Source organism: Lithobates pipiens, unplaced genomic scaffold, assembly GCF_037356315.1.
Source record: "Lithobates pipiens isolate NorthernLeopardFrog02 unplaced genomic scaffold, aLitPip1_a1.2 Scaffold_19, whole genome shotgun sequence".
In the NCBI taxonomy this organism is placed as follows: domain Eukaryota; kingdom Metazoa; phylum Chordata; class Amphibia; order Anura; family Ranidae; genus Lithobates; species Lithobates pipiens.
Genome location: NW_027507764.1, coordinates 467512871 through 467538443, shown reverse-complemented (window position 1 = coordinate 467538443; position 25573 = coordinate 467512871). Strand labels below are relative to the sequence as shown.

At 39.2% G+C, this 25573-nt stretch overlaps 1 protein-coding gene across 2 annotated transcripts in view; it reads right to left on the bottom strand.

Annotated features, from left to right (window-relative positions):
• SULF1 (sulfatase 1) overlaps positions 1 to 25573 on the bottom strand; it is a 193299-nt gene that overhangs the window by 43416 nt on the left and 124310 nt on the right. For both annotated transcript variants that reach the window (XM_077492844.1, XM_077492845.1), the window contains exons 6-11: positions 24729 to 24898; positions 19797 to 19947; positions 18607 to 18782; positions 17340 to 17468; positions 13969 to 14025; positions 9629 to 9758 (exon numbers count right to left, since the gene is read on the bottom strand). In XM_077492844.1, the coding sequence (XP_077348970.1) occupies positions 9629 to 9758; positions 13969 to 14025; positions 17340 to 17468; positions 18607 to 18782; positions 19797 to 19947; positions 24729 to 24898 (813 nt within the window). The remainder of the gene's footprint in view (positions 1 to 9628; positions 9759 to 13968; positions 14026 to 17339; positions 17469 to 18606; positions 18783 to 19796; positions 19948 to 24728; positions 24899 to 25573) is intronic.

Below are 25573 nucleotides of genomic sequence, written 5' to 3'. Positions count from 1 at the left end.
TGTCCACACAGCTGTGTTGCAAGGAGGCACCTTGTTATCCACCAGTTTCTGTTGGCAACTTACTCTCTCACTGTCCTCATTTATAAGGTTTTTCCATTTTTAGCAAAGATAAAACTATTGAATGCAGCTATTCTTATTCACATTAGATAAAGTGATCTGGAATGGAAAGTCCGGAGGTGGTGTCAATACAACATGTGTAAAGCTCGAAAATACAGAAAATAATATAAGGATAACGGTATATTGCATCAAGGAGATATTTCCATGTGTACAACTTGGCCAATGCTTCCACCCTTTCAATGAGGAGTAAGAAAGACGATCAATGACAGGTAAAAAGGGATTTCTAAAGGGTTTGTTTAAAATGTCTTCTTGCATAAGTTAAGCTCAAGGCAAATACCTGCTTTGCCTATTTTAAGTCTATTAACAACTCCTCTCCTTGCACCCTGTTGATGGATCAATCACACTTCTGCAAGTGGGCCCTGGAGGTTTGGGCCCTGATGGTATTCACTCCAGAGTTCTAAGAGAACTTCGAGGTATTGTTGTTGGACTATTAACAGATCTTTTTAATCACTCGTATTATTATTATTATACGGGATTTATATAGCGCCGACAGTTTACGCAGCGCTTTACAACACTGGGGTAGACATTACAATACAATACAATTCAAGACAGGGGGGATCAGAGGGCCCTGCTCGTTAGAGCTTACAATATAGGTACTCTTCTAACAGAGAAGTTCCTCATTAATGGTGGACAGCTAATATTGTACCTATCCATAATAAGTACAGCAAGTACAGCAAGGTAGAAGCTGGCAATTACAGTCCAAGTTAATGGGATCACTACTACAAAGAAGGGTCGTAGATCACTTAAAGTGGTTGTAAACCCTCCCCCACAACTTTGTCCCATGTAAATCAGCATAAAAAACCCTAATGAACACTGCTTGTAGATATCTCCTTACTTGCTTAGTATTGTTGTAATCCTTGTTGTTCTGTAGAATGAAGTCACTGAGCATGCCCAGATCTCCCCTGATTTATGGCACACTCTGCTAATCACTCAGAGCTTCCTCCTACACACCATGTGATTATGTGACATGACATACAGTCTAAACTTGGCCATTACTGCAGTCTTATCAGCTGAAGCTGATGAGTCTGACAATGGGAAACATTAGACATCGGCACAAGTAAATACTATGAAATAAACAAGTCAGCTATGAACAGGGAGGCAGGGTTGCCATAGAAATGTTGGATTGAGAAGGAGGCTTGGTTAACAGTACAGGAAGTGCTCAATGTAAGGGCGGAAATACACTCCACTGTGGACTCAGAAAACAATACTTAAGATGGCGCTGCCTAACCCCTGGAAACAAGTTTTTTTAAAGTTTCTTTAAACAGTAAGTAATATGCGATTTGGGCTGGATTACAGTGGCTATAGTCTGATAATGACTTATTATAAAGAACTAAATGAAAAGAAGCATCAGAGTGGGAGAGTTTACTTCCTCTTTAAAAACACACAACTTGCTGGACCCAAAGCAGTATGGCTTTATTAGGGGCAAATCATGTCAGACTAATCTGACTGAATTTCTTTTTCTATTTTACTAAAGTTTTAGACCAGAGTGGTGTTTCGGACATAGACTATGTTGATTTCAACAAAACATTTGACATAGTTCCAAATAATAGTCTAATAAAAAAATGTGTTTAAGCTAGAACTTAACCTTTGGATGGTTCAGTGGATATGCAGTTGGCTAAAGCATAAATACCAGAGTGTGGTTGTAAACGGGGTTCATTTAGAATAGAGACCTGTCACTAGTGGTGTACAACAAGGCTCTGTACTAGGTCCTGTTCTATTTAATCTATATATAAGTGATATAGCTGAAGGGTTGGTGAATAAGATATTGCTGATGGCACAAAGGTGATATCCCTGGAGGGGTCTGTAACACGGAAATAAATTTGGCAGAGGAAAAAGATTTAGGATTACTTTTTCAGATGATTGCAAAATGAGCAAACAATGTGGCCAGGCAATGGGAAAAGTAAATAGAATTTTAGGATGCATCACTAGCGGGTTCTCCGACAGAAGAAAGGAGGTCCTGATTCTTCTATATAGATCTACAGTGTGCAATTCCGGAGAACCTCACTTACAAAAAAAAAATATTGATAAGACAGATCAAGTCCAGAGATGGGTAACAAAAATGGTGAAAGGTTTGGGGGATAAAACATATCAAGAGAGACTTCAGGAGCTCAATATGTACAGTCTGTAGGAAAGAAGGGAAAGGTGAGACATGACTGAAACATTTAAAACATTTAAGGTCCAAATCACCACAATGGTACACCAGGAAGAGGATCAATATTTTCAAATAAGTGACAATTAAATTTGTCTAAATCCAATAAAATTTGGATGAAAATAAAGATTCTTATTCTTGAGATAAAGCTTTGTGAATTGAGTCTAAAGTGTTATATTTTGTTTAAAAAAATTTCATAAATTATCAAAAATTATGCCAGTAGTTTGGATCAAAGTCATCATTATAACAGAAAAAACATTTGTCTAGTATTTGACTGTCAATATCTAGATCTCCATCTGACACCTCCAGCTCCCAGTCCCAGACATGTGTGGTTTTATTCAAAATCCACAGCTGGTCATAGACTGGAAGTTTACAAATGTATGGTCGAAAAATGTTTATTTTATGAGAAAAGTAGATGGCTGAGCCAAACCAGACTACATTAACTTTCATCTGAATTATTAGAAAGGCTGATTTTCTCTGCTTACGTGAAATTTGACATAGTAACTATTAGCAGCCTTATGTTATACAATTTTTTTCTCAAAAGGCAACCTAGGTCTGATATTAGCCATACATAAGAACTCAGAAAAATGTAGTCAGGTCCTTGTTTTTTTAATTTGACATGCATGAGTAGTACACCTTGAGTGAGATCTCCATAAAGTAGTACAAGTAGCCTACAGCATAAGTTAAGAAAAACAAAGAAACACATATTTTGTACATCTCTGGAATACATGCACATTTCCCATGTTTTTTCTGTTTCCTTTTTTAAATGTGACCAGAGCTTAGCTTTAACAGATCGTTCCTAAGTTTCAACAATCTAAAATGGCAAGCAAGGGTCCATCGGAGGTCTGTTACAGCATATCTGATTCCTACTTAGGCCCCACGTACACAGGACATTTTTTTCCTCCCTTGAACGCCTATGCTCCAGGGGAGGAAAAAGCAGTGTTAAAAACACATCTAAAGCCACATTTTGCAAACGCGTTAAGGCATTTCATGCACTTAAGCATTCATTCATTCCGTTGTCCAAAGTATTAATTTATTATGGTCATTGGAATGCATGTCTAGAACATGTCTAGATGGGTTTGCATGTGTTTAGACACGTCAAGCATTTTTGGAGGCTTGAAAACTCCTCTCCTGAACGTGCCTGTTTTTTTTTTTTTCTCCCAGTAAATGCTTCTGCCTCTAAACACCTGTAAATGCCTTTGTGTGCAAGGACATATAGGCTAACATTGAGAGGCATTTACAGAAGAGAAAAAAAATACATTCTATGCTGATCTTTAGAATATTTTTAATCCATACATTTTATACACAACATTCCAAAACACAATTTTCCAATTCTGAAAAGGGTAGCACAAAGAAAAAAAAGTCTTAAAAATACTACCCGTAGTGCTTTGTGTAAAAACCATTGCAGTTTAATGTTATATCCAAAATAAATTCCAGTGTCCATAAGGGTCAGTCATAAGGAGTGATTATGCAGCAGATCTCAGGGGAAACCTGAACTGGGTACAGCTCACATACATCACTCAGGTTCAAGGAGAACAGTCCAGGATGCACTTTCACACAGATTAACAACTAATCGCTTATGTGGCAAATAGGAAATTCTTTGCAGGGAGATTTGCGCTGTGCAATAGGCTTACAACTGGCCACTGGAATGCAATCCCATGTTAATCCGTATTGGAATTTATAAGAACAAGGAAAAATTGGATATATTAATAAAGGTATATGTCAGATGATACAAGCTTGAAATAAGGCACTGCCGTTGCCAACTCTTTCCAGTAAGTCATTTTTAATTTTTTATAGGCTAGAGAGCTCTAAGATTGAAAGATAATTAAAAGACTATTGTAACATCTTTTATAGAAACAGGATTTGCCGAAAAAACAACTTAGGAACCTAATGTACATTGTCCTTATTCAGTTGCTGTATAAAGGTTTAAACTATAAACTATAAACTATAAGTCAAATAGCACAGATAAGTTTAAAGGTAGAATGATAACCACAGTAAAAGTAATAACTATAAACTTTAAAGGGCATGTACACAATGTCAGGTTACACATAATTATTAAAATTTTTGTTCATCTTGAGCTAAGGATGCTCGGATCGGTGATCAGGCGAGTCTCATAGACTCGCCAATCACAGATCGCGCCGCGCGTGCCCCTCAGGGGGCGCGCAGGCCGCTCGTGCACAGGAGGAGGCAAAGGAGGTCAGCGATGTAGCCGTCATTCGGCTATAGCACGGGTCTCAAGTGGTTAAGCATTATTAAAATCACTGCTCCTGAAAAAACTTCAGTTTTTAAAACTTTTTTTGCATTGATACATGTCCCCTGGGGCAGGAGCGGGTCCAGAAACACTTTTTATGACAATAACTTGCATATAAGCCTTTTAAATTAGCATTTTTCATGTTCGTGTCCCATAGACTTTAATGGTGTTCAAGTGTTTGTCCAAATTTTTTGCCTGTTCGCATGTTCTAGTGCGAACCGAACCGGGGGGTGGCTGAGGTGATGCTACTGTTTGAAAATCTAAAGATCGCTATTTTTGCATAGGTGACAAGTGAAAACATAGAGTAGTAAAATAAGGGCTTACTATTACTGTAGAGATTTTCAGCCATGTTTGTAAAATTGCTGGGATGGATAAAGACCTTCTTCATGCTATGTTGATAAATTGTACTGATCCCTGATTACAGTGATTATAAAGTCTTATTTTTTTCCAATAAAAATAATAAATATGTTATACTTACCTCTGCTGTGCAGTGGATTTGCACAGAGCAGCCCCAATCCTCCTCTTTTCGGGTGCCTCTTCAATGCTCCTGGCCCCTCCCATCTGTTGAGTGCCCCGACAGAAATCAGCTTGCTATGGGTGCACCCAAGCTGAGTCACAGCTCCCTGTGTCCATTCAGACATGGAGATGTGGTTTGGCCCTGCCCCCTCTCTCTCCTGATTCGCTAACCAACTTTGATTGACAGCAGCAGGAGCCAATGGTACCGCTGCTGTGTCTCAGCCAATGAGGAGGTAGAGTCCCGGAGGGCTCAGGTAAGTGTTAGGGGGTGCTGGGGTGGCTGCTGCACACAGAAGGCATTTTATCTTAATGTATAGAATGCATTAAGATAAAAAATCTTTTGACTTTACAACTCCTTTAAGCATCCCACAAACAATCAATAAGTCCACATTGAGCTAAACAAAACACTACAAATGTCAAGAGTTGGCAAGTGGACTCTCACGATGCTATATCCTGAGCATGCCAATGGCCGCCCATTTTTATATTGCTTACCCTAAAAAGCTTCACTGTTAGCCCTTGTACACACGGTCGGACATACCGACAACCAAATCCGTCTGATTTTGTCCGACGGATTTTGTCCAAAACTGGTGTTGCATACACACGGTCGGTCAAAGTTGTCGGAAAATCCGATTGTTCAGAACGTGATGACGTAATTTAGTTACGATGGGACTACGTTCAGGCTAGTAGCCAATAGCTTTGATCTAATAATGTGATCTGCGCATGTGTGGCACTTTGTCCGATCGGAATTCTCTACAAACGATCGGACTTTGTCCGATCGGATCATGTTGTCGGAAAATTTTATAGCCCCGCTCTAAAACTTTGTCGGTCGGATATTCTGATGGAAACAGTCCGATGGAGCCCACACAATGCGGTCCGATCGGACATTTTCCATCGGACTGTCCGACCGTGTGTACAAGGGCTTAGACTAATACAACAAAACAGGTCATGCAAGAAACACATTATAAGTGAGGATTTAGCATAGACTTATGTTATTGCATGTATAGAGATACCAACACCAATATCACATTTGTTGTGCAGTGACCTGATCCTTCCATGGAAACATTGCCAGGTGCAGACTTATGCCCCATAAACATGATTGGACTTTCCGAGCATAAAACCGTGGATTTTTGATCGAAGGGTGTTGGCTTCAACTTGTCTTGCATACACATAGTCACACAAATGTTGGCCAACAATTACGGATGTGGTGACATACAAGATGTACAATAAGCCGATAAAAAGAAAGTTCAATAGTCATGTGATATCTCCATTACGAACGCTAGTTTTTCAAGACCGATCGCTTCTGGCTCGTACTTGATTCGGAGCATGCGTGGACTTTTGTGTGATTGACTTGTGTACACATGATCGGAAAGTCTGTCAACAAAAATTTGTTGCCGGAAAATTTGAGAACCTGCTAGCCAACATTTGTTTGATGGAGCATACACACGGTCAGACTTTCTGCCAACAAGCTCACATCCAATATTTGTTGTCGGAAAATCTGATTGTGTGTACATGGCATTATTCTTTACAAGGCTATTACATGTGGCCATAAATGCAAAGCAAGTCATTGATGTGTCCAGATCTATTTTTGGTGTGTTCTAGGACCTACTTTGAAAAAATAAAGATACATCTATATGTGGCCACTACATAGCATTGTTTCCTCCTAAAATGAGAATAACCACTGTGCTAAAATTTACAGAAAAACATCTTCCAAAATTGTAAATATGAAATGGGAGATCTGAGCATGTGTCATGCTGTCATGAGCATGTGTTAATAAAATCTAACTTGCTTGTAACCATAGAATACAGTACTAAAATATTGTAGATTGCTAAATACGCAAAACAAATTAAACATCAATCAATCCAAATGTAATTCTTTATGATTCTAATGCCTTGTACAAATGGTCGGACATTCTGACCACAAAATCCGTCTGATTTTTTTCCAATGGATTTTGACCGAAACTGGTGTTGCATACACACGGTCGGACAAAGTTGACGGAAAATCCGATCGTTCGGAACGTGGTGATGTTCGTTGCGTACGATGGGACTACGTAGAGGCTAGTAGCCAACAGCTTTGGTCTCGTAATTTGATCTGAGCATGTGTGGCACTTTGTCCGTCGGAATTCTCTACAAACGATCAGAAAAAGTCAGATCGGATTTTTTTGTCTGAAAATTTTAGATCCTGCCATCAGAATTTCCGACGGAAAAAATTTGATAGAGCCCACGCGCGATCAGATTTTCAGACAACATAATCCGATCGGACCTTTTCCGTCTGAATTTCCTACCGTGTGTACAGGGCATAATTCTACACTAATAAGTCCAACAAAGAACAGTTCTCAGTTCTGAGTCAACATTCGCCGGTGTCATTTACCATATCAGTAAAAGACAGAAAGCAGAGTTCCTATAAATAACTGCTCCAGCAATGAAGGAGATTCTTCGCATATTGTAATAAGATAGAGGATTAAGCCTCCATAATCCCCTTCATTGTTTTAGCATTGCTGTCCTCAGCAGTTCAAGTAGTGAGAAGAAAATTTATGCTCTACAGAGGTGATCCCAAAAAGGATGATTAGCAGTTGAGATTCTACTAACTAGTCACTACTTTTACTGTAAAGCGATATGGAAAAAAATATTGGCAACAATTATAAAACTATGGCAAGTTAGAGGCCACCACTGGAGAGGAAGGGGGGGTGCACAAAAGGGGAAATGCTGAGGCAGATGAGAGAAGAAATTCCTATGTGAGGGAGCGTGACTGCCAATATCTAGAGTCTGCAGAGTGGGAGGATCTAAACACACATAAATAACAACAAACTACCAATATATAAAATACATGCATCTACCCCTCCAGGGAGCATCATAAACCTAAAGCCCTATGTTTCAGGAGATTGTTTTAATCTAGTAAATGGCCACTAATAGACCACAAATAGACCGTTCACTTTACAAGGGATGTTGCACTGTGCAAGGGAATTTGCTCCAGAGCTTAGTGAATGAGGTGAAGCTCTGCTGACTTCCGTCATTCAATCATGTGCAAGCAAAAATGCATTTTTTTTTCATTTTCCCTTGCATGTGATTGGGTATTCTTTTAAAAGTGAAACTCCACCACTATCCCAAGCTCTGGGGAAAAAGTACCTTGCATTGTGCAACTTCGCTTGAAATTAAACAGTCAATTTGTCTATAGTAAATCAACCCCACTACGTCCAATGTCAACAAATATAAAGTGAGAGGGCCTACCTGACCAGATACAGCTTATCATGTTTAATTGTAATGTCTTGAAGGTTTTATTCCATTCCTGGAAGTGCAGTTTTAGGTTTGGAGAAATATATTGACGTGAATACAGTTGTTAAAAATGAATAGCTCAAGAATCTGTAGCAGATACATTTTCATATAACTAGCTGAACTCCAAAAGACACCAAATAACCAAACTAATTCAGCTCTATACAGAAACAAACGTTTGGCAGCTAAAAGAGATGCCTTATATGTATAAGGAACACTTTGAAAACACGTCAGATCTCAATGGGGAAAAATATCATGCTGGATATCTACACTGATATGGACTGGGTAATGTGTTAGGAATGAAAGGATGCCACATCGTTTGATGGAAATTAAAGTAATCAACCTACAGAGGGCTGAATTCAAAGACCCCCTGAAAATCAAAGTGAAAAAATTATGCAGAAAACTAGTCCATTTTGCTTAAATTTCATTGCAGCAACTCAAAAAGGTACTCAGTAGTTTGTATAGCTCCCACGCACTTGTATACATAAACTGATTTACAACCTCCTCTGCCCCTTAACTGACCAGATCAATATCCCAGGAATTTAACTGAACTTGATGCTATACTCTGATTAAAAAGTTTTAAATTTTTTTTGGAGCAGTGTATTTAGCTGCTAGAATTATCCTTTAAAATGTAAGGCCACCCTAACACTAAAATCCCTGCATCTACAGACATCCACGATCTAACACTAACCTATCTAGCCCGATAAAGAAGAAATCGCTATACATACTTTTTTTGAAGCCGATCTGATCCGGTCTCCAGCAGGGAAGCTCTGCAGAGGACACAGCCGACAACTGCTGTGAACTAACTGGAGTGTGACATCACCCATAGAGTTACTATGGGGCTTCCGTTGTCGAACCTGTCCTCTGCACAGCGAAGTTGCAGCTGACAGCTGATTTTTTTTATTTACAGGGCTAGATAGGTTAGTGTTAAATCGTGGATGTCTGTAGATGCAGGGATTTTAGTGTTAGGGTGAACTTCTACTTTAAGTATTAGATTTTTTAGATGACTCAGTAAAAAATATATACATATGTCCTACAATACAGAAATACAGCTTTTCATGCAAGGTTAACATTCATACCTGAGAAGTATCTGTACACATATAGTATGTAATTCATCCCTGCAAACTCCAGCTACATCATACAAAGGACAAGAATAAAAAATGGACACCTGCAAAATGAATTCAGTTTCCAGTGAATGGCCCTCATGGGAATCAGCTAACATGGCGTTAGAGTAGCTTCCGCAAAATACTGCATAGTTGCTCTTGATACCTAGCGAGGTATTTTGTTTGATGTTTAACTCTGATGAAAAGAAACAGATGTTTTCCTTACCTGTCCTGGCTGCTCACAAGCGGTCTGGTATCTGGCTTGCTGGCAAAGCTCCTTCACCCGCTCATATTTTGGCAAATGGTTAGACTGTGGTGCACTTTTGTTTGGCTCCTCTTTTTTTCTGATGAATTTTCTGGTAAGAGAGATGTTTAGGTGTTTAAGACAAATAGCGTTATTGAATAAAGGATTCAAGCATGAAGGTACTAATTATTAAGTGCAGCCAAAATTAAAAAAACAAAAAAAAAAACCCACAGAAGTCAGCACAAGGGACATAACTTACAGACAGTAGGACATGTCCCTTGTGTTGAGCCCCTGCTGCATCAGAAGAACACATAAATGTGGTAGTAACTGTAAGCGCAATACAAAAGATGCATACAATAATTGGACAATTATAGCTGACTGAGTATTAAGTCCATGGTGCTCAAGCTGGCAGTCCAATGGTTAAAATTTTATCTGGCAGTTCAGGGGTTTAAAACAAAGTATAATGGCTGATCAGAAAGGCGGCTGCTGTCCTCAGAGAGCTGGCTCTGTAGTAAGCATGAGAAGGGTAAAAAGGGAAGCGCCACCTGAGTACAGTATTAAAATGTATGTTTTAATGACACGATGTATGGTTACACTTACAGGACAACAAACATAAAAAGGCTCATCTGTTATTCAGTGGTCCATGGAGACTTCCTCAATTCCCAATCCAAGGCGTCCAGGCCTGTTGAAGGAGCAGCTCTTCCGAGCATGTAGCCTATCCGCCCATCCAGCACCAGCTTGTCTACTTGTTGGAAGCCCTCCCCCGGTAGTGTTCCATGCCGGCCCCAGCATCTTCCTGATGGCCACAGGAAGTACTCTCTGCCGATAACCATCTATCTGCAGCTCCACATCTCTGCAGCGTCACCCGGATTGGGAATTGAGGAAATCTCCATGGACCACTGAATAACAGATGAGCCTTTTTATCTTTGTTGTCCTGTAAGTGTAATCATACGTTGTGTCATTAAAACATACAATTTAATACTGCACTCAGGTGGTGCTTCCCTTTTTACCCTTATCTTGCATCAGAACACAGTGGTGTTGATGGAGGGGGCATAGACAGAGGAGGATTTCACCTAAAAGAAGAGACATCATCACAAGGGACACATCCTATTGACTTGTAAGTTATGTCCCTTGTGCTGATCTTGTGTTAGGCTTGCTAACTGCAATAACTTATAGAAATCAATCTAAATCAATGTACTGTTGGACTTTATGAGTGAATTCTATGGCTCCTATAGGTTATGGAACTTGAAAATTAACAGTTTGCTTTAAATATTTAGTCAAATTGGCTGCAATTCGTGACTATGTTAATCTGCTGTGTAATATGTTTGTGCTACTATATAAATAGCAGATTATATGCAATATTTTAGTCACTGAATTAACAAAGGCTAAAATGCAAGTGCTTGGTAAAACCTTAATAGTATGTATATAATGTAATGTAATTTAGAGTTCACACATAGTTTGGTGTGGAAAAACTTGAGCGGCTAAAGAGCTCTCATCTCAAAACACTTGAGATTGCAAACCAGGTCTTCTTGTCCAAAGTCATTACCTAATGTCACAAATGCTCTTTTTGCTAAATGTGTTCAAATTCCCACAGACATACACTAAATCCCCTGGAAAGCTTTCCTAGAAAAGTGGGGGTTGTTATAGCTGCAAAAGGGAGGGGGCAACTTCTTGATGTTCATGGTTTTGGAATAAGATGTCCAACATAGATGTTCACAAACTCTTGGCATATAGTGCATAGCAAATATCAGTAATTTTTTTCTAGCTCCACTGCAAATAATAAGCAACTCTAGTCTAAACAGCATTATTTATAAAAATTCAGTGCCACCATAAAGATAGTACAGTGCCTTAAAAAAGTATTCATACCCCTTGAAATTTTCCACATTTTATCGTGTTACAACGAAAATAGTAAATGTATTTTATTGGGATTTTATGCGATAGACCAACACAAAGTGGCACATAATTGTGAAGTGGAAGGAAAATGATAAATGTTTTACAAATTTCTTTACAAATAAATATGTTAAAAGTGTGGCGTGCATTTGTATTCAGCCCCCCTGAGTCAATACTTTGTAGAACCACCTTTTGCTGCAATTATAGCTGCAAGTCTTTTTGGGGATGTCTCTACCAGCTTTGCACATCGAGAGAGCGAAATTTAATTTTTCTTTGCAAAATAGCTCAAGCTCTGTCAGATTGGATGGAGAGTGTCTGTGAAAAGCAATTTTCAAGTCTTGCCACAAATTCTCAATTGGATTTAGGTCTAGGCTTTGACTGGGCCATTCTAGCACACGAATATGCTTTAATCTAAACCATTCCATTGTAGCTCTTGCTGTATGTTTAAGGTTGTTGTCCTGCTGGAAGGTGAACCCCCTCCCCAGTTTTTTGCAGACTCAAACAGGTTTGTCTTCTAAGACTGCCCTGTATTTGGCTCCATCCATCTTCCCATCAACTCTGACCAGCTTCCTTGTCTCTGCTGAAAAAAAGCATCCCCACAACATGATGCTGCTACCACCATGTTTAATGGTGGGGATGGTGTGTTCAGGATGATGTGCAGTGTTAGTTTTCCACCACACATTGCGTTTTGCTTTTAGGCCAAAAAGGTAAATTTTTGTCTCACCTGACCAGAGTAACTTCTTCCTCCTGTTTGCTGTGTCCCCCACAAGGCTTCTCACAAACTGCAAACAGGACTTACTATGCCTTTATTTCAACAATGGCTTTTTTCTTGACACTCTTCCATAAAGGCCAGATTTATGGAGTAAATTACTAATAGTTGTCTTGTAGACACATTCTCCCATCTGAGCTGTGGATGTCTGCAGCTCCCCCAGAGTTACCATGGGCCTTTTGGCTGCTTCTCTGATTAATGCTCTCCTTGCCCGGCCTGTCAGTTTAGGGGGACAGCCATGTCTTGGTAGGTTTGCAGTTGTGCCATATTCTTTCCATTTTTGGTAATGGATTGAACAGTGTCTGTGAAATGTTCAAAGCTTGGAATATTTTTTCATAACCTAACCCTACTTTAAACTTCTCCACAACTTTATCCCTGACCTGTCTGGTGTGTTCCTTGGCCTTTGTGATGCTGTTTGTTCACTAAGGTTCTCCAGCAAACTTGGGCGCTTTACAAAATAGCTGTATTTATACTAAGATTAAATTACACACAGGTGGACTCTATTTACTAATTAGGTGACTTCTAAAGGCAATTGGTTCCACTAGATTTTAGTTAGTGGTATTCGAGTAAAGTGGGCTGAATACAAATGCACACCATACTTTTCAGATAATTTATTTGTAAACAATTTGGAAAACCATTTATCATTTTCCTTTCACTGCACAATTATGTGCCACTTTATGTTGGTCTATCACATAAAATCCCAATAAAATACATTTACGTTTTTGGCTGTAACATGACAAAATGTGGAAAATGGGGTATGAATACTTTTTCAAGGCACTGCAAGTTATAACCACTGCTATTAAGATCACCTCTTTATCATGGCTGTTTAATTCCAAAGGGAAACTTCCCCTGGGTTTAGCCATGAAATATCACAGATCACTTAACCATAAGATATGTGGAGAAGAATCACTGCACAAGCCATTAGCAAATTATCTTCCCTGTCACCAGGGATCTTCTTCTGGCACCTCACTCTGTGCATGGCCTAATTATAATTTGAGCCTTTTAATTTTGCATGGTAGGAAGTGCACTTGGGGTTTGGCTCAGATCCCTGCACCGGTGTTGTCAAATTTTGGTGCTCACAAACCACACATTAATGACAATTCAATAGTTATTTATGGAAATAATAAGATCCCAGTGCTGCCCAACCTATATACTATGCCAGGAACTTTAAGTTCCCCTTGGGTTACAAAACTAGCTCTGCCATCACCTGATGACCCCCATTCAGCTGGACTCTTTATTTAATATACATTACAAAGACCACACAGTAGTTGTTAAACCATACTGCTTCACGTTCCTACACACAAAAAAATCAACATATAATTAATATTGAAGTTGTAAAAGTCCCTTGTATACCTTTAATTGCACTGAGCATACTAAACAGCTATGACCTTACAACATATCACTAGGTCTTATTTTGTACAGTATATTTTATATATTATAAGCTAGAAATTGAACCTTCTATTCCAGCCTGGTAGTTTTCTACTGGTTTTTGCTTCGGGGCTCTCTGGCATAAAGTCAGAAAAATATTCCACTGGAGAAGTACAGTAACCTCCTCTCCAATCTTGTGCCAGATGTAATTTTAAATCATGACACATGTTTATATTGTCGAGACATGTAAAATGAAGTTCAGTCATTGTATGAAATAATAAATGTAGCCTGTTACCCTCTTTCCACCAAGAATGTATCTCTCCAGATCTTGTTTTTTTTATTGGTCCGTAATCTGGAATAAAAGGAAGGAGAAGGAGTCTGAGTGAGAACCAGCTGTGTAAAAGTAGGCCTCACGTTAAAACAAAAGAGTCAAAAGTTTGCATTGCCCTTAGCAACGGGAAGTTTGCATTTTTTTTTTTAGCCAGTCCTACAAAGTGACAGAAGAAGCTTGCTTTATCACGAACTGAATCATTTTCTTTGCTCCAGTTTTATGGATGATGACTGATTACTAAAATCCTAGTAGCTTGTTCTTTTTATTTGAGATCATTTCAGTGTTTTTTTTTTTTGTTTCCTTAGTAAATGTCAGTTCACTGAAGGTTGAAATAAGAGTTGGTAAACTTAAAACATCTGTATGTCGGCTGCATAAATGACTCTATAATTTTAAGCTTCATCTGTGCTATACACCAGCCATTCTGGATGTGCATATGATTCCAGTGGTGTAATAGAATGGCTTGTATGTCTCTGCCCACTATGTAATCCCTCTTAAAATAGCCAGACAGAAATATGGGAACTGCCATTGCAGACATGTTTTACAGTGGTGCGTACCCATCACCCACTACTTGGTGGCGGTACTGATCTAAAAACAAGATTATACATATCTGGTGCCCCAACAATTTGCATATGCATACTTGCTCTGGGTCAATGACTCACTAAATAGTGAAGCAAGAATAGATATGACAGTCCAAGCTTGGACCCTTACTATACAAATGGGAAGAATCTTTGGGTGCCATATGAGATCATCATTGTTTTCAGTTAGCAATGGCAGCTTCCATTTTGCTTTTCTGACCGTTTTCTTTTAAACCCCTTTTTTCTGGACTGGTGATATATCCTGAAATATCGATAACATTGATGAAACAATCGTTCAATGCTTTACTACAGGGGGTAGGCAACCTCGGCACTCCAGCTGTGGTGAAACTACAAATCTCATCATGCCTCTGCCTCTAGGAGTCATGCCTGTGATTGTCAGGGTCTTGCAATGTCTCACGAGACTGTAATTTCACCATAGCTGGAGGGCCGAGGTTGCCTACCCCTGCATTACTACAAAAGGATTTTAGTTGCCAGCTGTCTATTTTATCATTACCTTAATCTGATATAAAAGTGCTGCTAGAAATTTAAACGATCAAATTTGTTTTCTTTCTTGAGAGTATAGCGGTGAGAACTCTGTAGTTGTGTCTCTAGGTCTTCATACCTGTCATGCCGTTACAAGGGATGTCTCTATCTTACAATAATAATATAGAAGGGAACTATGACAAGGAGATTTCACTGCTAGTGTCACTGTAACATATAAGAAACCAGTAAGGCCCGTTTCAGACTTGTGCGACTTCTCCTGCGACTTGGGACTGCAAAGTTGCATGACAAGTTGTTCCCCATGCTTTCCAATGAGTACCATTCATATCGGGGCGACTTCAAGTCCCACCGACTTCAAAGTAGTCCCTGTACTACTTTGGTCTGACTTTGATGCGAGTTGAGGTCCATAGACCTCAAGTTTATACAGGTATTCCCTGAAATCGTGGCAAAATCATGTCAAAATTGCGGCTGCAAAATCAAGCGACTTTCCAGTCACGGCAGTGTGAAAGGGGCCTAGCTGACACTGTCCATAAGAATCCATAAACAAACGAAAAAGGTGCCAATCTGTGTGATGTTTTCAGGGTTTTTGATGGTGTCAGTTCAATCATTTATATTAATTGGTAAATATGATTTAAAAAAAAGACACCTTATTAACTTTATTAACATTCTATCCCAGTGCTCAGAGCATTTTAAAAAGAGCACACAGGTATGCAACAATAGCCAAAATGCTAAAAATGTTATGAGGCCAAAATCATGTAATTTTTAAAGAATTATCCTGCCGATACACTTTTCACAAACAATTATGTAGTGTATGTATATCCAAAACTTTTTTTTTATTAAAGTAGGGAAAGAATGGGAGCTCTGTTAAGTTTTTACTGCTGCCTATGTCCCTGTTACCCTGTTTCCCCAAAAATAAGACCTAGCGCGATTGTCGGTGATGGCTGCAATATAATCCCTAGTCCTTGTAGGTCTTTTTTTTTAAGGTAGGGCTTATTTTCGGGGGAAACAGGATACGGCTTATTTGGGAGATAGAGCTTATATTGCAGCCATCACCAACAATCACGCTAGGTCTTATTTTCGGGAAAACAGGGTAGGTAGATTCACCCTCTGTATGTGTTCTGGTGACCACTGACAGGCATTGATGAGAAATTCAGCTTTTAACAAGCGTTCTCAGAATAAGAGGTGATCAGATACCTTTCAATAAGGACACCTGTTCCAGTGGAAACTGAAGATTTTTTGTTTACTTTGTAGAGATCCCATTATTATTACCTTATCCAGTGAACAGAAAAAACAGAGCTATATTCAGTCACTGTTTTTTCCAAGATGACTACTCCTCTCTGCAGAGATCACCATTAACAGGTTTCATTCAGAGTGAAAACATCACAGGCTCCACCTTTACTCATTACGTCCAACAGGATTCCCTCAGCAGGACTTCCTTCTGAGTTCTGTTGGATATAATGCATAAAGGTAGAGCCTATGATGTGTGATCTCTGCAGAGAGGAGTAGTAATCTCGGAACATATAGTGGTTGCATACAGCTCTGGTTTATCTGTTCACTGGATGCTTTAACACACTGCTTGTTTTACCTTTTTGTACGTTTTGAGTGCAGATTGCGCTCTAAGTGGCTGTAATAAATACTAGCAGTGAGCACTATTATATGGTTTCCGCTCCCTTCCATGAAGTGCTTACCACTGGCAGTGTTGTGAGATCAACCCATTACTACCATGTTTGTTACTACATCTGAACTATGCTGTGGACGTTGTTAACACTTTATATATCAAGCAATATTAGAACACCTATGCTTAAGGGGTCTATGCAGTTTGATTGCACGAGGTGGAGTCGGGAGAGCACCTGTTTTGAGCACAGCAAGAGTGTTTTTAGAAAGATCACGTGTTTTTGACACAGAAATTTTAATAAGAAGACCACTGTGTGAGGATTGTGATTGTATTCATACATGATCTTGGAATTTGGTCTTAACCCTGCTTCACACCAATGAGGCTTTGAAATTGTGCTACTTCAGTGTGAATTCAAAACTGCAGATCAGTGCGATTTGCACCTCCAATTTCATTGCTGCTTCATTTAGCAAAAGTCTATGGAAGTCGAAATGAAATCCCGAAAAAGTAGTCCAAGAACCTTTTTGTTTTTTATGATACCAAAACGCCAATGACCGTTTCCTTTTTTGCTTTAGGCAGTTATACTTTCTCTTCTATTTTCAGATACACTGCATACAAACAATATGTAAAGACAAAGACTGGCAAACCTGTTCCCTGGTCTCTCAATATCCATCAGGGGGAGAACAGACTTCCCATCCATGTCAGGTGGAGTATCCAAACCCGCAATATCCAGTATAGTTGGAGCAATATCCAAGTTCAGCACAATCTGAGGCACACTGCAAAACACAACCATACAGAGTTACAGATCTAATGTAACAGAAAGGTATCTGCATTCATTTTGAATATGATGAGGTTAATGACATACATTCCAATTAACAATTTGCTTTTGTATTCTATAAAAATTTAAAAAGAGTATTACAGCAGCATAATTTGATTCCTGAATGATAACACAAGACAGATTTTCCTTATCGTTTACTTCAGATATATTTACAAAAAGTAACTCTGAATTATGAAAAAGAAGAATTAGTGTATTGTGCTTCAGTATTTTGGTTCCCACTTGCCTTATTCGCTAATTCTGAAAATTAAAGTTTCTAAATCAATGATACTACAAGTACATACGTATACATCATACTAAAGTGTATACCTATTTACAGTATATCTCAGAACTGCAGATTTGAATTCCTTTTCTATCACCCCAATTGGTTCTAGGAGACCCAGTGGTTCTAAAAGACCAGACGTTGATAAGAGAAGCATGAACACTATTTTGCAATTTGCGGAAAATCATGTGGACAGCACTAACAGATGATCATCATTAGTGTTGCACATACTGAATCAATACAGCAGTCTATAGATGTTGCACATAACAGCACATCAATCCATAGCTTATATAAACGTTATATAACAGTGGAAGACATTCTGGTCATTCATCCCTATTTAGGATTATTTGCATTGAATACATCAGACACAAACATGCCTATATATGTACAGATGATACCCCCACACACACAATGTTTGGTCCGTAGCCAACTGGAAAAGCAGACAATATAATGTATATTCTAGTCACTGGAAATGTAGTTACAACCAAAAGTCATTACTCTGAAGACCATCGTTGGTCATTTAACCATATTTGTATGATATGGTGTTCTCATCCATCCATGTGTTGATAAAGAGAACCAGACAACAACTGCGGCAAAAACACAGAACAAAGCAGATTGAGTAAACTCCCAGACAGTTTTGTTTATAGTATTTGCTGCTGGTAACATGGCCTTAAGAAGAGTAATGATATTCTTAGCCCAAACAAAGCAGTTAGTGGCTGATGAAGGCCAGGACAGCTAGTCCAAGTGAGTATAAAATCATGTTACAATTTGGAAACTCAACAGATATAACAGTTTTGAACTAGACAAGAGAACATACACTGATCCTTGCTCCACATTTGGCCCACGCACAAAGAAAGGGACTCGGATATCAAAGTCATAAGGCATAGACTTCCCTTTGACCAGCCCAAACTGTCCTACATGGTAGCCATGGTCTGCTGTGTAAATGATGTACGTGTTGTCCAATTCTCCTGTTTCCACCAGCATGTTGTACAGCTACCGAAAGATACAAAATAAAATCCATAAACATATTATATTAAAACAGCAGTTATATTGTTTTACATATAAACAGAAAATATGGGAAAAGTAAAATATTAAGTTCAATGAAGCTTTCATCTTAAATCTGCTAAATACTGTCATTTCGAGGAGCATCAAAGCAAAAGAAGTGAAAAGTGTTAGCCCTTGTACACACGGTCGGACATTCCGACAACAAAATCCGTCGGATTTTGTCCGACGAATTATGTCCGAAACTTGTGTTGCATACACACAGTCGGACAAAGTTGTCAGAAAATCCAATCGTTCGTAACGTGATGACGTTATTTCGTTACGACGGGACTACGTTCAGGCTAGTAGCCAATAGCTTTGGTCTAGGAATCTGATCTGAGCATGCGTGGCACTTTGTCCGATCGGAATTCTCTACAAACGATAGGACAAAGTCCCATCGGACCATGTTGTCGGAAAATTTTATAGCCCAGCTCTAAAACTTTGTCGGTCGGATATTCCGACGGAAAAAGTCAGATGGAGTCCACACACGGTCGGATTATCCGACAACACAGTCCGATCGGACGTTTTCCATCGGAAGGTCCAACCGTGTGTACAAGGGCTAAGTGTTTGTTTTATTAAAAAAAAGACACATCCTGAGTAGGAAAGTTTGTCCCCCTGCCAGCACATGAAGGGAAGCCACCCTCATGGAAGTAGTGGTCTCGTGGTTTGCCCAATGCAGTGACTTTTTTGATTATAAACGCTTCATCTGGCCCTGTAATGGGGTATTTGGTACATTCAGTGTAATACTGAATGTAGCTGATATGCATAAAGCATACAACATTATCTATGCTTCAAATGAAGCAGAGAGGGAAAACCTACAGTATATTAAATTTGTACAGTATTAGTGATATTTTTACTAAAAATAGAGGACAAGACTATTTCAGTTAAAACATCTGAAAGACCATGCATTTAGTTTAATCATTATCATCGGGGAAAATAAAAGATAAACATAAAACAAAAATATACCTTTTCCATTGAATCGTCCACAGACATAAGTGTCTGCAACCTTTTCCTGTGCAGCACATTTGTAAACTCCATGTGTATAGGTAACATGGCCCCCGTGTACTGCATGATCCAATGCTTGTCCATGTTTGGTGCATAATTGTAGCTGGGAGTTCTGATTCAAGAAAGCAGAAAACACACAACTGTTAATACAGCTATGCATACAGCACGACCTACATAAACCTAATTTAATTTATAAATACCAATAAACTAAACGCAAGTTTGAACTTGACTATTTTTTTGTAAGCCTGTTAAGCCAATCTAGTCATCACTAAAACCCCTGCCAGACAGCACAGTCAGGTGCTGGACCTTTCTGGAGACAACACTACAGTCTAATGCCTGTGGAAAGCAAAATAGAATGTTAATGAGTTATCTTTTGCAAATCCCTTTCCGTAACAATGAGCACAAACTAAAGCCTAATACACACTACTAGTTTTTTTTCATTCAACCCAGCAGGGCTGAACGACAAAAAAAAACCGACAGCTCAGGAGCTGCTGTACTAACTATTCACTAAAAGTGATTGCAAAGTCTCGTTTTTTTTTTTCTTTTTAAATAACAAACATATTCTAATGCTCCATTGCAGTGGTTTTTCACATGGCAGCCCAGATCCTCCTCTTCTCGGGTCCCTCTTTTCTGCTTCTGGCCCCTCCCACCTGTTGAGTGTCCCCATCGCAAGCAGCTTATGATGTGGGAACCCAAGCTGAGTTGCAACTCTGTGTGTCCATTCAGACATGGAGCAGCCATTCGGCCCTATCCTTCTCTCTCCTAAATGGCTAACTGACTTTGATTGACAGCAGCAGGAGTCCCTGGCGCTGCTGCTGCTGTGTCTCAACCAATCAGGAGGGGGTGTCCTGGATGTCTGAAGGTCTTGTGGACATGACTGCACAGGGAGGGGGCTCAGGTAAGTATTAGGGGGAGCTGGGGCGGGTGCTACACACAGAAGGTTTTTTTTATCTTAATGCAAAGAATGCATTAGAAAAAAAAACTTTGACTTAAGGGTCGGTTCACACTGAGGCAGCATGACTTGCAGCGCGACTGCCTCAGGCGACCTGCATCCGACTTCAGCGGTGGCTTGCAAAATTACTTCTGTATAGAAGTCAATGCAAGTCGCCTTAAGTTGTCCCAAAAGTAGTACAAGAACCTTTTTCTAAGTCGGAGCGACTTGTGTGGCTCCTATTAGAATGGCTCCATTGTACAGAATGGAGCGCGACTTGTCAGGCGGCTAATTCGCCTGACAAGTTGTCCCAGTGTGAACCGAGTCTTACAACCCCTTTAAGCTGCAATACATTACATTTTTATTTTTAGGTTTAATACTGCTTTAATTTCTCATTTTATAAAATGAATGCAATATCTGTAGGATGGCCCCAACAGTTTCTGGGTAGTAATGATTTCTACATGAAAGGGAAGCAAGGCAGGTGAGCTCTGAACGTTATATAACCATGTTCATTAGATCAATGTTCATTCATTAAGTTGATGAAGGGGATGGAAAAGGCCTGCCACCAACACGAATATGAAAGCCAAAAATAAAATATACATCAAAAAATAAAGTCTGATGAAGATAATTTTTCTTGGAAGGTTTTGAGAGCCGAATATATCCACTTAACTTGAAACTATTTTAGCAAGCTTTATAAATTGGGCAAAGAGTGGCAGGCATCCAATAGCAACAACCGGAAAATGAGGCAAAGGTAAATCTTCCAATTGGTACTGGTGACAGCTATCTAAGACAGGAATTTCACTTACGTTTTTAACCCTTCCCTACTTTATGAGACAAAGCACACTGGACACAATCCCATTTTTGCAGTCATAATGAATAATGAATATTTAAAAAGGACTCGTGAAACCTATGTGTGCTTTTTTCACAACCACATTTTCTTTATACTGGCCTTTCAAAATAACACATGAAATGATTTAAACTCTGGAAGTTTAAAAAGTTAAAAAGAACATTTTTAAAAAAAGGTTTTAACATCAGACCTAAAAGCGGAAAAGAGGCATTGGTTCCAAAAGAGGGACATTACATCTAAATGAGGGATAGCTGGGAGATATGCATACAAAAGTAGTTAGGTGCAGAGTAATTGTGACTTCTTAATGCTCAAATTTGCTTTAAATTAATTATTTCAAATATTCTGGATTATTAGTAAAATCAAATGAAATTGAGAGGAACCTGCAGAACAAACGAGAGCTTAGGCTTGTCTGTGTTTTACCAATCCAGTGGGAACATCTCTTGGAAGGCAGTGCAGGTTACACCCCTGTAAAGTATCCCAAGTATATTATCACTTGGACAAATGTTCTTGGAAAGGCTCCTTACTTTTTTCTTTCCTGTTATTTTGAGCCAACGACACTTGAAATGTTTTTATTTTATAAAAAAAAAATAATAATACAGGAATGGGACTGAGAACATTTTTTCCGGCTCACATGGAAGGGCGGATAATATAATTAAAAGTAAAAAACAAATAACACTGAATGACTCATTCAGTTAAATGATTTTCAATAAGCAAAAAAAGTATTTAGGAATGATTCAACATACTTTGTTTAGAAATGTTATTAATGACTTAATGAGCTTTATGTTACCAAGTAAGCCTAAAGGCACTGATTCAGGCAAGCTAAGTAGTACAATCAGAAATATACACCCTTCGTCAAAAGTAAATAAAATTGAATTGCATTTTACTGTAAAGAGAAAAATGCTAGTGAAATTTGAACAGACACCAAGTTTAGTAATCTGTAAGTGATTGTAAGGCTAGCCATACAAGGTTCATTATCATTTGAATGAGAAAATCTGATACATTACAGTTCTTCAGGCCATAACAAAACACATAATTAACCACTACGTCCCACTTCCTAACAACCAGTACAATGAAGTTTCAACCTGGTGGGCTTTTCCCATTTTCACACCAAGTAGTAGCGCAAGCTTGGACTTTGTTAACCACTTTACATCACCATACAGTGGGGAAAATAATTATTTGATCCCCTGCAGATTTTGTAAGTTTGCCCACTAGCAAAGAAATGAAAGGTCTATAATTTTTTATCATAGGTGTATTTTAAATGATAGAGACCGAATATCAACCAAAAAAAAAACATAAAACAAAAAAACACATGATACAAATGTTATAAATTGAGTTGCAGTTCAGTGAGTAAACTAAGTATTCGATCCCCAAGCAAAACATGACTTGGTGGAGAAACCCAAGCACAGAGGTAAGACGTTTCTTGTAGTTAGTGACCAGGTTTGCACACATCTCAGGAGGGATTTTGGTCCACTCTTTTTTTACAGATCTTCTCTAAATTGGTTGAATTAACTTATTTTAGTGAAAGGTCAGTATATGAATTATCATCAATTGAGTTCACTAGGAACGAGTTTTATGTCATGACATTACCAACTAGAAATATTACTTAAACATTGTGTATAAAACGGAGAAGATCATTTTCAATACTGTGGTTTTAAGTTTTAAGTTGTTTTTAGCAAATCTGATGAAATCATCACTTCTCGGCCACTAACATGTACTATAAGTGTTTAGGATAATAGAAGTTAAAGCGGGAGTCCGCCGTTTTTTTTTTAAAAGCCAGGAGCTACAAATACTGCAGCTGCTGACTTTTAAAATAATGACACTTACCCGCCCAGCGCGCCCGCGATGTCGGCACCCGAAGCCGATCTCTCGATCGTCTCTTGGGTGCTGCCGCCGCCATCTTGGGTGTGGGAATCAGGAAGTTTCCCAGTTCCCTACTGCGCATGCGCAAGTCGCGCTGCGCAATAAGGATGTTTCTGGGATCCGTGTGTTTCCCAGCAGGCAGCGGGGGACCTTCGGAAAGGGGCATAGATTCTGCGGAAAAGGGCGTACCTTCTGCAGAATCTACGCCGGAAGTGGGTGCAGATACCTGTACTGTACAGGTACCTGCACCCCCCTCCCCCCTGAAAGGTGCCAATTGTGGCGCCGGAGGGGGGGAGGGTTCCAATGAGCGGAAGGTCCACTTAAGGGTTAGAACTCCTGTTGTGTTTGTCCTAGTGACAGAGAAGTGAGAGAGAATTCAAAATGTTAAGCTTCCAGTGGTGACACTTTTTGGGGGGGCAACTTCCCATTATGTCTACAGTATAGAACATAAAAGAAATCTTCCTAATGGTACAGAGCTAGTAAACAATCCATATTCCATTCGAAATGTAAAAAAAAGGTTATGGCTTCAAATATCATTTTCAGTGTAAAGTAGCACCCCTTCTTATATTAAAGGGGTGTTCCAGTGGAAAATGTTTTTTTTTAAAAGTCAGTAGCTACAAACACTGTAGCTGCTGACTTTTAATAAGGACACTTACCTGTCCAGGGCACCCACGATGTCGGCCCCGCTGAGGCGATACATCCCTCGTATCGTGTCCCGGCGCCGCCATCCTCACTAAGGGAGACAGGCAGTGGAGCCTTGCAGCTTCACTGCTCGTTTCCTACTGTGCATGCGTGAGTCAGGCACCGATTTGTGAATGGGGTGTGCTGTATTCTGGGACACACACATTTCCCAGGACACAGTGTGCCTTATTCCACAGAAGACAATGCGGGGAGGAGAGAAGACTGAAGATCACCGTGGAGTGGGAAGAGGCAGATTCGGAAGACTGCCTAGCAACAGGGGTTTCTGAAAAGTTAAACTTTTTTTTTTTTCAAATTATTATTTTTTTTTTTCAAGAATATTAATGCTATTTTTTTTTTTTTTAGGGTGGCCCTCCACTTTAAACTGCTTGGCATATCAAACTGGTCAAAACTACAAGGGTAACCCCCCACCCCCCACACACACATTTGATTAACATTTCCGTGCAAGCAATTATAGCATTTCTGTGAAAAGTCCAAAAAGGATCAATAGCTATGTTCCAGAAAACAAATTCCCAATGTTATCTGCACTGGATATAGTACTAAGTATTCTACTTACATATGCTGGGAAGCATTAGGGAACAGTTCTGAAAACTGTGGTGCAGAATCCTCAGGACCATGTGGTGCGGCGTGACTGATCACCATCATTATTGGTCGATGGGGGTATATGTTCTTTGAGTGTTTAAAATAACTAATGCTGTCATTGGTAATAAGATCTGTGAAATAGTCCTGAAATAAAGAAAAAATGAAACAATGTTTAAAAAATATTCCCCATAGTACAACATATAAAGAAAAAAGTGCGTACAGTCCAAACTTAAATTTATAGTTCTGAACAGCATAGAGCATACTAAACCCACAACAGTAAAATCAGTCTGTGTATGCAGTAATTCTTGCCTGTTATACCTAAGGGGTTAATCCTCCTCATTATGTAAAAAGACAGTTTGATCCTGTCTTTTCTGATCTTCCCCTTTTTCCACAGTCCCCAATCCATCTCCTGATAGAACAGAGCCTTGAGGGCAAGCTGCACATGCTTAGTTTGGTGTGTATCGCTAGAGAGTTTTTTTCTTTCTTGGCAGAGTGCAAGTGATCAGTACAGGGCCAATCAGCACTGTCCAGACAGAGGGTGGGGTCTTGCAGCCTCATAGGACAATCAGGGGAGAATTAAACTCCTCCTACAAGCTTTAACCAGACACTGATAGAAGTCATAGGACTGCTCTAACTGCAAACAAAAAAGGTATTTGGCAGTTTATATTTTCTAAAACTATTGCATTTCCATGTTCTGTGTACTGTGGGAGACCAGATATAGTGCATGCAGGGTTCTGGGTTTAGTAACAATTTAAAGCCTCATATGACATAGCTAATTTGGCGGGACACTAAACTAAAAATCCTAAAAAGTATACTATT